General features: G+C 56.7%; 1 protein-coding gene across 2 annotated transcripts; it reads left to right on the top strand.

Annotated features, from left to right (window-relative positions):
* The first annotated feature begins 279 nt into the window (after positions 1-279).
* ARR3 (arrestin 3) lies at positions 280-10,853 on the top strand. 2 transcript variants are annotated; one of them, XM_072929055.1, is made up of 18 exons: positions 280-3,186; positions 4,393-4,442; positions 4,846-4,876; positions 5,223-5,283; positions 5,635-5,679; positions 5,947-6,146; positions 6,259-6,318; positions 6,561-6,628; positions 6,926-7,061; positions 7,139-7,223; positions 7,331-7,403; positions 7,881-8,018; positions 8,432-8,515; positions 8,776-8,799; positions 8,877-8,929; positions 9,317-9,326; positions 10,142-10,144; positions 10,433-10,853. In XM_072929055.1, exons 2-18 carry the CDS (start codon positions 4,426-4,428, stop codon positions 10,530-10,532), a joined length of 1,188 nt encoding a protein of 395 aa, XP_072785156.1. In that variant the 5' UTR covers positions 280-3,186; positions 4,393-4,425; the 3' UTR covers positions 10,533-10,853. The 2 variants fall into 2 exon arrangements, with proteins under 2 accessions (XP_072785156.1, XP_072785155.1); XM_072929054.1 differs by lacking the exons at positions 9,317-9,326; positions 10,142-10,144.
* Positions 10,854-11,029: the final 176 nt, after the last annotated feature.

The following is an 11,029-nucleotide window of genomic DNA, read 5'->3' as shown; positions in this document are numbered from 1 at the left end:
CGCTCCCTGCGCATCCTCCTCGGGGATGAGGGATGATGGGCAGAGCGCTGGGAGCAGGTACTGCCGGAGGTGCAGGATGGCAGAAATCCCCTGAAATGTGTTTGGGGTGGTGAGTAGGGTTTGAGATGCCCGCTCCTGGGGATAGAGAGAGACGGAGCAGCTGCGGGCACCGGGCACCCACAGTGGCACCCGTGTCACTGTACCTGTGTGTGCCCTGCCTGCCTGCAGGGGTGAGGGAGTTTGGGGTCAGGGGCTCCCGGGAAGGGGTCAGGAGGTTTTCCCAGCAGGACGGGGTTTGGGCAGCACCGCAGGTCCCGAGTGCAGCCCCAGAGGTTTTACTCCTCGTGGCCAGGAGCGAGGGGCCCACACGCGTGTGATGGCTCGAGCTGCCAGGGTGATTAACAGCAATTAATTACAGATGAGCAGCAGTCACCGTCTGCTGTCCAAATGCCTGGCAGCTCCAGACTGCTCAGGAGATAGATGGAGAAGCAGATTCCTGCTGGAGGAGGATGAGGATAAGGATGAGGATGGAGAGCAGTGCCAAGCCACGCTCCTGGCTGTTCCCCACCCTTGGCACCATTGCACATCCCTGCAGCCCTGGGCCAATGCTAAGGGACTCTTCCCCCCACCTCCTGCCCCAGCCCTCCAGCACAGATCTGCTAAAACCCCCTGTGAGGCTTCCTCCTGGCTTCCCAGCCTCGAGAGGAACCTGTGGCCGGGTCAGTGAGAAGTTGGGCCACCCAGTTTATTTTGGGCTGCTGTTCTGGTCACACAGCAGTGGGTGCTGTGGGGACACACAGAGGTGGCAGGTTTGTGTGGGGCTGGAGACACCCATCCTGCTGGAGCCCAGTCCCACCAGTGCTGCTCCATCCCGTTACTTAACAGCACGGCAGTAATTCCTGGCAGGCGTGGAGGTGCCTATCTCCTGATTAATGCCATCCACGCCGCTTAATCCGGATCAGGGGAGAAAGCCCTGGAGCTCTGAAGGGCTTTGGGAAATCAGCAGTGCCTGTGTGTTTATGTAAGGTGGCTGTGGTGTGCAGTGCCAGAGGAGGAGCTGGGACCGAGCCAGAGCACCTGGGCACAGGTGAGGTTGGGAAGGCAAGGTGGGCTCACCAGGGCCAGACTGCTGGGGGCTCTGCCTGCACCGAGGTTCCCTCCAGAGCCTGTGGATGCAGGAAGCCCCATGGCCCTTCCCTGGGAAGGCAGGATGCTGCAGGGCACTGTCCATTGGGACAGAGGGATGAAGCAACCACACTCCACACCCACTGGTGTCCTGCCCCTCCGGAGTGGCTGTTTGAGCAGTGCTTCACACAGTGCATGTACCTGGAGGGATGGTGGGATGAGGAGGCGAGAGGAACCTCATCACACAGGAAAAAGGAAGAAGCCTCTTTCATTTCCCCATTATTTTGAATTCTTCTTCCTTCCCCAGTGCTTGGTTTGGAGCCCAGGGTGAGCGTGGGAAGGGATGTGGGCTCTGTTCATTTCCCCACTCTTTTGGGGAGGGGAATTATCTGCTCCCCCAGCTTGGGCAAGGCTGAATCCACCCAATTGGGATCAGGCTGAGCTGAAGGGAGCCAAGGTGAGCCCTGCTCTCACCTCACTGCGCTGCCCAGACCCTGCAGAGCCAGGGAGTGGCCCCAGTCACAGGGTTTTCATTAAGGGTGTAAGGAAGAGCCACAAACAAAGCTCAGGATTAGGAGCCCCAGGCACGGTGCTGGGGGCCCTGGCCAGGCTGAGCATGTCCAAGTGAGGCTGCCTCCTCCTCCTCCTTTTCCTCCTCTTCCTCCTCCTCTTTCACCTGCCAGTGTGAAGGTCACAGTTCACGTGTCCCCCTGACTGTGGCAGAAATAGCACCCGTTAATCTGGACCCTAAGCAGCTCTCCTGTGTGCAATTAAAGAGATCACAAGTCCCGACCCCAGGGTACGTGTGCTGGCAGCTAAAGCCTGGCAGTGGGGCTGCTGGGCATGGCTGGGCACGGCATGGCAGCTCCCAGTGGCCATGGGGAACAGGTGAGCTGTGTTTGGGAGGAGTTGGTACCCAGGTGGTAATTTTTGTTGAGCTGCGGCAGGGGCCTGGGAGGAGGCACAGCTCCTACAGGGATATCCTGATCCCAGCGCTCAGGGTCCAGCCAGAACCAAGTGCAGCCCCAAAGGAAGGGCTTGAGTGGTGCTGGAGGTGAGGAGAATGAGTGGGGCCTTGCTGGAGCTATCCTTGTGCCTCATCCTAGAGCCAGTCTCGCAGCCATTCCCATGGGAGGGCATCCCCCACAACGGCTGTGGCTGGGGCAGGGTTGCAGTGGGAATTCTGCTTGCCTGGCAGCCATAAGGTAGAGCCACTTTGGACTTTCCACAGTCTTCTCTTGGCCACAGCAAACCTGGAGTTAACGATGTGCTAATTGGGTCAGGCGAGGCCAGCCTGGAGTTACGAAATGATGCTGGGCTGGGCAGGCTGTGCTGGGGACAGTGGCAGCTCTGTGTCACACCCACCAGGGGTGGCTGGTCCTTCCCTCTGGGTTCAGGGAGGGTGAATCCTACCTTCACCCATCACCTTGCACCGCAGTGTCCCCATGGGGAGGGAGTCCTCTGTGCCCTGGGCCATGGCAGGTCACCTCTGGGTGAGCAACCACATGGGCACCTCGGCCATGCAGGAAGCTGCTTGTGCCTCCATCCTTCTCTTACCCAGCCAGGAAGGGGAGGAAGAACTCCAGGCTGCTCCCTGCTCTGCCATCTCCATCCAACCCCATGCCCAGACCCATCCCATCTCCCCTTGCCATGGGGGCAGCTGCAGAGAGCCCCTGTGGGAGTCCACGCTCCTTCCCACCAGGAGCAGAGCTTCCACCTCAATTACCATCACCTTGCTCCTAAGCCCTCTTTGCCAATCCCTCTAAGCTGCTTTCCCAGGCTCCAGCAAGGGATGTATTTATAGCCCACTCTTACTCATGAAGCGTCTCCCCGGTTAATCAATTAATAGGATTCTTCCCGCAAGCCCCTCTCCCCGCTGCTCACCGACACACCCCAGAGCCTGGCCAAGGCTGGGTGGGCGAGAGATCAGAAGCCAGGGGAGGGACAGCCACGGGGGATATAAGAAGCTGCAGCACTGGGAGCAGCCCGTAGTGACTGGGTGGCACTGGGAGCTGCTGGGAGAGGACAACGACGACGTCTGTCTGTCCATCCGCCTGCCAGGTGAGTCCTGCCTGCTCTGCTGCCACGGCTTCGGGGCTCTGAGGGTTTGGAAAAGAGGACAAGGACACTGGTGCTGGGTTGGGGCTGGAAGGAGGGTGGTTTGCAGCTGAAAAATGGGGGAAATGTGGACAGAAAGGATTCCAGTGTGGCCAAAGGACACAGCGGACAGGTCAGTAGTGGCGCGGGACAGCTCAGCCAAGCCAGGGAAGCTCTGAGTCCTCTCTTTGGGGCTTGGGAGATGCAGAGCAGGAGTTCAGCTCTTCTCCCCTCCACCTTTCATTGCCTCATCCCCAATTCCTGGGGTCTGGAGGGAGCCAAACTCTGCTTCCACTCCCTTTGCATCTTCTCACCCTGCGAGAATTCCCAAACTTCACATCCCACAGCACCCAAGGACTTCAAAGATCCTGAGCTTGGGACTAATCTCTTGTCTTCCTGTGGTGAAGAGAATCATCCCCTCACTCCCGTGGCCATTTCTTCTATTTCACCAGCTTCCCTGATGTTGTGTTCAGAGGCAACTCCGTCCACGTGCCCCTGGGGCTTAAAATCCTGCCTGGGCTTAAGCTGTGCCCATGTCAGAGCTGTCTATCCCTAAGAGGCTGAGCTGATCCCATTTAATATCCTGGAGAATCAGCTGGTGATCAGTGGGATCTTTACAGGCTCCTTCTGCACACAGGCTGGAGCCAGCAGAGCTCGGGCAGGGCTGGGCAGATCCAGCCCCATTCCCAGCACAAAGGGTTGGGAACGGAGGGATCCTGTGCCCCGAGACCCCTCTTCCCATGGGTAGCTCAGCTAGCCTTGATCTTTCTCCCTGGCTTTTCCTCACCTTCCTATGAGTGACAGGACAAAACACACCCATTCCTATGACAGCCAATTTCCAGGAAAAACTATTAAAACTGAGATTCTATAAGGCCTTTTGTTCATTTTCTTGCCTTTCCCAGTCTTGAATTGGATCCATTGGAAATCACCCCTGTGCTTCCTCTTTAGTGGAGCAACACTCTCCCACTTCATCATCTTTTTGGCCGGGAACAAGGAGCTGGCTCAGCTCCTGTGTGCTGCCCCAAAGCCAAACCTGGGGCTCCCAAGCTCTGCAAAGGTGGCAGCGCTGTATCCTGAGGGCTCTGCAGTTTTTTGGGATGTGCAGGATGTTGGCTGGGGTTGTCTCTTCCTCAGCACCTCATCCAGTGCTTCCCCTGTTTCTCCCCACAGATTTCCACGTGGACGTTCCTGCACTGAGTTAAAATGGCAGATGGATCAAAGTAAGTATCTTTATTGATTTATTTATCTGGAATTTGGATGGAGCAGGGCACTGCAGGGCAGGAGAAGAGGGGGAAAGTGAGACCCCAGCTCGACCCAGCTGCTGCTCCCAGGGCCTGGAATGTGAGCTGCCATGGAACTCTGTGTTGGTCTTTCTCACTTGCCCTTAAGACACAGAATCCACCCACTCCTCCATGGTCACCCTGAGCTCAGGAGTACACCTGGATTAGCCACACAGGATGGGTTTGGCCCTGAATTTGCAGGACATGGAATTCCCCAGGGACTGGACACCCTGGCGTGGCTCTTGGTGATGCACCACATTTGTAGGGCTGCCCATCATCTCCCTGTGCCCCATCCAGACTTGTCCAAGGCATTCCCAAACATCTGTCTCTGTTTTCTCCACAGGGTTTTCAAGAAGACCAGCCCCAACAGCAAGGTGAGTCTCTGTGCCCTGTCCCCTGACGTGCCCTGTCCCCTCGTGTGTCTGGCCCAAGGTTTGGGCTGTGCTGGGATCTCTCCGGGCTGGATCTGCCCACAGGATCCAGGCTGGGTCTGCCTTCCCTTTGAAATCTCATTGATTCCTGGACCTGCCATGATGCCACTGCAGGACTGGCTTTTCAAAACAGAAATTTAAAAATACCCTGATATGACCCCTTCAAGGTGATTCTGGTCCAGCCTGGTGACAAAACCCATGACACAACTCAGGGCTTCGACATTTGGGCCAATTCCATGGCAAACATTAACTTGCTTCCTTCCTCCCTTTCCCCATGTGCTGCTTCCAGCTTTCCCTCTACCTGGGGAAGAGAGACTATGTGGATAACGTGGATTCAGTGGAATCTGTCGGTGAGTGGGGCTGTGCCCAGCACTGAGGGGGAAGTACAGGCAGGAGAGGCTGGGGAGACCAGTCCCAGTGTTGTGGGTTGCTGGTAGAGCAGGAGGAGCAGCTCTGGAGGAGCAAATGCCATTTTCCCTGCAAATGTCCTTAGGAAAAAGAGTGGAGAAGGGGACAAAGTCCCTTTGCAAAACAACCCAGCCACACTGCTGGAGGAGGCATCACCATCCCACTCGGCAGCAGCTCCTCTCAGTCACCTTCCAGCTGCAAAGTGGATTATTTGGGTTTAAAAAGCTGTGTTTTAATAAAGATCTTCCCAGGCAGCTGAGCTCACCAGTCTTTCTCCTTTTGCTTGTTTGCAGATGGTGTCTGCCTGATCGACCCGGAGTACCTAAAGGACAGGAAAGGTATTGATACAGAAATACAGCATGAGGGGAGGGGATGGAACCAGCTCCAAGCCCAGCAGCACCCTGGGGCTGTGCTCAGGTTAAAGCTGCTCCGTGTCACCTACAGCTCGTCGTCCATTGGTGTCACAGCAGCAGAGAACATGAGGGATGCTGTTTGCATTTAGTGTCTGAGGAAGTCTCATTTCTGCTGAAGAGTTTTGGAAACACTTTTTCTTGCCTCTTTATTCACCCCTGTGCCTCCCCTCACCCCTCTCCTGCCCGCCTCAGTGTACGTGACGCTGACCTGCGCCTTCCGCTACGGCCGCGATGACCTCGACGTGATTGGCCTGACCTTCAGGAAGGACATCTACGTGGTGACCACCCAGCTGTACCCACCCGTGCCCGACCAGGCTCCCAAAACCCTCACTCCTCTGCAGGAGAAGCTGATGAAGAAGCTCGGGGAGAACGCTTACCCCTTCACCTTCGAGGTACAGGCTGCCCGGTCTCTCCCGGCTCCACGGTGTCACCACGGTGTCACCAGGGCTCAGCTCTGAACATGCCCTTTATTCCCTTTTTTCTCTTTTTCCTTGCTCTGCCCAGATTGCCACCAACCTGCCCTGCTCCATCACCCTGCAGCCCGGGCCGGATGATGTGGGAAAGGTGAGCTGCTGTCCCCAGCCTGTGTCCTCTGGACCATCCTCCCTGGGAAGGGGTTGAGTTGTGGGGTGCTAAAAATGAGAATTGATTCTCACGGCCCATGGGGTGATGGGTGGGAAGGGAGGATGGCTGGAATCAGAGGCAGGATTTCTGGGAATCCAGAATTCTTCTGGAAGGAAGACAAGGAACCTAAAGCTCAGGCAGCTCTGACCCCCTCTGCCCAGTGACCACCTATGTTCCCCCAGGCCTGCGGCGTGGACTTTGAGGTGAAAGGATTTTGTGCAGAAAATCTGGAGGAGAAAATTCACAAGAGGTACTTTCAGGGGATCCCTTTCCCCCCTTTTGGCCCTAAAACTAAACCACAGGATCTTTTCAGGGTGACCAGCTTAGGGGTCAGGCTGAGGGCCTTCTGTCAGCCTGAGTGACATTATTAGATGGGGAACTCTGCCCAAAACTGGGGCAGTGGTCCCTGTGCCACATCCTAAGGGCCGGGTGAAACCTTCACCCTTTGGCTGGAGACACTGTAAAGTCCCCAAAGAGTCCCTGTGACCCCTTGAAGACCTTGCTGACGCTGTGGGGGACACTGGGGGTGCCACCTGTGTCCCCACAGGAACTCGGTGCGCCTCATCATCCGCAAGGTGCAGTTCGCCCCGCTGCAGTCGGGGCCAGCCCCGAGAGCCGAGACCACCCGGCAGTTCATGATGTCAGACAAGCCTCTGCACCTCGAAGCTTCCCTGGACAGGGAGGTCAGTAAGGACACTGTCCCCACCAGAGACGGGCACCAGGATTTCTGGTCACATCACTGAGCCTCTTCCCCTTGCAGATCTACTACCACGGAGACCCCATCAATGTGACCGTCAACATCAACAACACCACCAACAAGGTTGTGAAAAAAATAAAGATCGCAGGTGAGAGAGGGGCAGAAGGGACATGTCCCAGCACCCATCACTGCCAGAGAAGGGGACTGTGAGCCCCTGCCACGTCTCCAACATGGCTCCCCCTTGTCTGTCCCCAGTGGATCAGATCACAGACGTGGTCCTGTATTCCCTGGATAAGTACACGAAGACTGTGTGCTGCGAGGAGATAAAGTAAGGGACAAGGGGCTGGAGGTGATGTGGCATTTCTGAGAGGGAGGAGGAGAAATGAGGAAGAGGATGGGAGAGAGATGGGAAGAGAGGATGTGACAGTTTTACACCAAGCAGTGTCTGGGCTAGAAGAGCAGAAGCAGAGGACAGAGAAGACACGTCCCACCAGCACAAGCTGGTGGTGGCTGGGGAGGTCCCTGGGGAAGGTGCACAGCTGCTCCCAGGCTTCTTCATCTCCTCACTTTGCATTTTTGAGGCCAGACACAGCCTTTGCCCCACTGAGAATGAGGAGGGAGGTAGAAAGGTGGTGGGGAGAAAAAAGAAGTGGTTGTAGAGGGGAAAGAGAGGAGGGAACGAAAGGAGGAAATGGCCCAGCAGCTGCAGGGGGAGGACAGCGCTGGCCCTGCACAGGTGCCCGCAGTGATGCTGAGCACCCCCAGGCTGGGGCTGGCTCTGAGCTCTTTTCTCCCACCCTTCCAGTGAGACTGTGGCTGCCAATTCCACCTTCTCCAAAACGTACTCAGTGACCCCCATGCTCTCGTCGAACCGCCAGAAGCGAGGCCTCGCTCTCGATGGCAAACTCAAGCACGAGGACACCAACCTGGCCTCCACCACCATGTGAGGGCTGGGTGGGCTCCCCCTGCTCCCCACCACGCCTTCCCCCACTTCCCCCTGCTCTGGGCTCCCCCCAAGGGCCCCTGAGCCCACCCCATCCACCTGGAAAATGTAGGGATTTTGTGACATTGTCTCTCCATCCCATAGGAGAGATGTAGCTTCCCAGTTCCAATGTTGTTCAAAGGTCCTGAATCCCTCTGCAGGCTGGGCCTTGTCTTGGAATGGGCCTCCAGAAGCTTCTCTGTGGCTTCATCCAAGTGCCCTCACCTCTCTTCTCCTGTTTTCCTCTCCTCCTAAACCCCAGTGCACCCCACATGTTGTAGGATGCAGATAAACCCTGGCACTGCCATGGGTGGGGTGGATGGGGTCTGCAGGCAGCACTGCCCTCTCACTGTGCCCCTCTGCTTTTTTCCTAGCCTGAGACCCGGCATGGACAAGGAGGTGCTGGGCATCCTGGTGTCCTACAAAGTGAAGGTCAACCTGGTGGTGTCCCGAGGAGGGTGAGGCTCTGTGGGCAGGGGAATCAGGGGTCATCAGCTCAGGCTGTGCTGGGAGGTTTTGTACCCCAGGAAATGAGAGGGCAGTCACACCATGGGTCTCCTCATCCCTGCCCTGCTCCCCTGGGGTCACTGGGCTGCTCTCTGACCCCCACCCCACCACCCCTATTATCAACCATCTTCCACCTCAGTATAAAGCACAGCCTAACACCTCCCCTGCTCTGCCTTGGCTCATTTCTGTCCCTTCTCTCCTGCTGCCACAGCATCCTGGGGGATCTCACTGCCAGGTAAGGGGAGCTGCCTGTGGGGCTGAGTGTGGGGCTGTGCTGGCCAGGATCCTTGACAGAGCTGCTTTTCCTTCCAGTGATGTTGGGGTGGAGATGCCCGTCATCCTCATGCACCCGAAGCCTGATGACTGTGAGTTGTGTGTGGGATGCTGCCGAAAATCAGCGGGAAAGAGGCGCTTCTGGTTCAGGGGGCAGCTTGTGAAAACAACTCTGGTGCAGCTGCCCCAGTGCTGAGGGCCCTGCTCTGCCCTCTATGGGATGGGCACAGCTGTCCTGGAGCAGGGTGGGAGCAGTTTTCCCATGGGATGGGCACATCTGTCCAGCTGTGCTGCACCCATCCTGTGTCCTGGAGCAGGGTGGGAGATGTCATCCCCATAGCACCCTTCCCACTGTCCCTCTTTCCAGGCAAACACCCAAGCACTGAGGAGAGCTGTCAGTTGAAATGTCTTTTCTCTATTAACCTGCACATCTTTTCTCTCCCCATCCCTTTCTCCCTGTGCTTATCACTGGAATACAGCTAAGCCAAGGTAAAGAGATGTTCCCTCTAACAGACAAACCACACAGATCCATCACAGCTGGGTGTGACATCCCAGCTTGAGCTCACATCCTTGGATCAAACCACCCAGGTCTCAAAGCCTGGTGTCACAGCAGCCACTCTCAGAGGCAGCAGGAGAGACCAAATCCTGGGATTGGGATGTGTTCTGCAAACTCCCAGAGTTTATTTGACAAGTCCCCTTGCTGCAGCCACAGCAGCTGCAAGCCCAGGCCTTGCCCTGTCCCTCAGAAGCAGCTGGCAGTGTCTTCCAGACACAAGTGCCATCACTGGACAAGATGTCTCCATGGTTTTGGTCCCCACACAGAGTTCCCAGGCTGCTGGAAGCCACGTCTCTGTGCTCCTGCACATTCCCCAGCACCAGAGGCCTCTTCTCCTCCCAGATCAGCTTATTCCAGCTGAAGCCACAGCTGGGACTTCTTCCCCCTGGGAAGCTGCAGTGCCAAATCCATCCTGGCACCATGGCCCTGCCAAAGGTTTTGTGTCTGGTTACACCCCACAACGGGATGTGAGCATTGGGATTTGGGGCCAGGAAAACCAGGCTGCAGCTCCAGGCTTTCACACTTATCCCCTTCACACCATCCCTTTCCCAGCTGAGTGAGAACATTTAAACTTCCAAAGAGGAAATCTCTTGGTCTGTATCCACCACGGCTCCATGTGGGTTTTGCCAAATCATTTGACATTCCCAAACTTTTGGAAACTCTTTTGCTGACTCTTCTTTTCTGTTTTCTCCCCTGCTTTTCACTTTGTGCTCTCCCTTGCTGTCACTCACTGCTCGCCTTTCTCCAGGAGGTAACTCAGCTCTTTGTTTTCCTTTCCTTGTTTTCCCTTGGAAATGCAAAATATTGTGTGAAGAACCACCATAAGCTGCAGGCCAAGCTCCTTGGGTCATGCAGGCTCAGGGGTGGGGTCTGGGTTTGTGTGCTGGGACCAGGCTGTGCCTCACTGTGACCTGAGTGTTCTGAGTGGGGTGACAGGGCCGGGGTGACAACTGTGCTGTCACCATCAGGAGCAGGGTTTGGGCTCAGCAGGGATTTCCCCTCCTCCTGTGGGCTCACTGTGCTCTGCTCTCCCTTCCAGCGAGGAGGACATTGTCATTGAGGAATTTGCTCGCCAGAAGCTCAAGGGAGAGAAGGATGATGAAGATGAGAAGGAGGAAGCTGAGAAAGAGGAGAGCTAAGCTGCCAGCCACCCACGCCCCAGTTTGGGACACAGCCACCTGTAGTGTCCCCACTGTGCCACACCTGGCACAGCCCCCTCAGCCCCCACAGTCCCCATAGGTGCCCCCTCCTCACCCACTCCAAGCCCTGGCAGTGCTGGTGAGAGCTGCTGCAGCTCCTCCCGGGACCGCCCCGCTGGAAAGCCCCACAGTGCTCCCTGTTCCCATGGGTGCCAGCACAGGGACGGGGACAGGCTGGGTGCGATGGCCCCGGCTGTCACCTGCCCGTGACATGTTGTGCACAGCTCTGTGACATTGATACCAATAAAACCACTCGGTGGCCCGGTGCAGGCTCCATGTTGTGCTGGGGGGGAGCAGACGGTGCCTTTGTGCAGTGTGGGGAGGCTGAGGTGATGCTGGACCTGGTGTAGCCAGTCCCATCCAAGCTACAGCTGGATGCATCCTGCTACAGCCACAGGATATATTCTACAATCCAATCCTGGTACAACCATCTCCAG

Source organism: Taeniopygia guttata, chromosome 4A, assembly GCF_048771995.1.
Source record: "Taeniopygia guttata chromosome 4A, bTaeGut7.mat, whole genome shotgun sequence".
NCBI classification, from domain to species: domain Eukaryota; kingdom Metazoa; phylum Chordata; class Aves; order Passeriformes; family Estrildidae; genus Taeniopygia; species Taeniopygia guttata.
Note: the sequence above shows the minus strand (reverse complement) of the source record. Positions and strands in the feature narration are given on the sequence as shown.

Coding starts and splice junctions, on each gene's coding strand:
- ARR3 (XM_072929054.1), top strand. Junction 7,404..7,880: donor GTGTGCTGCGAGGAGATAAA/GTAAGGGACAAG, acceptor CCACCCTTCCAG/TGAGACTGTGGCTGCCAATT. Junction 8,930..10,432: donor GCACCCGAAGCCTGATGACT/GTGAGTTGTGTG, acceptor TCTCCCTTCCAG/CGAGGAGGACATTGTCATTG.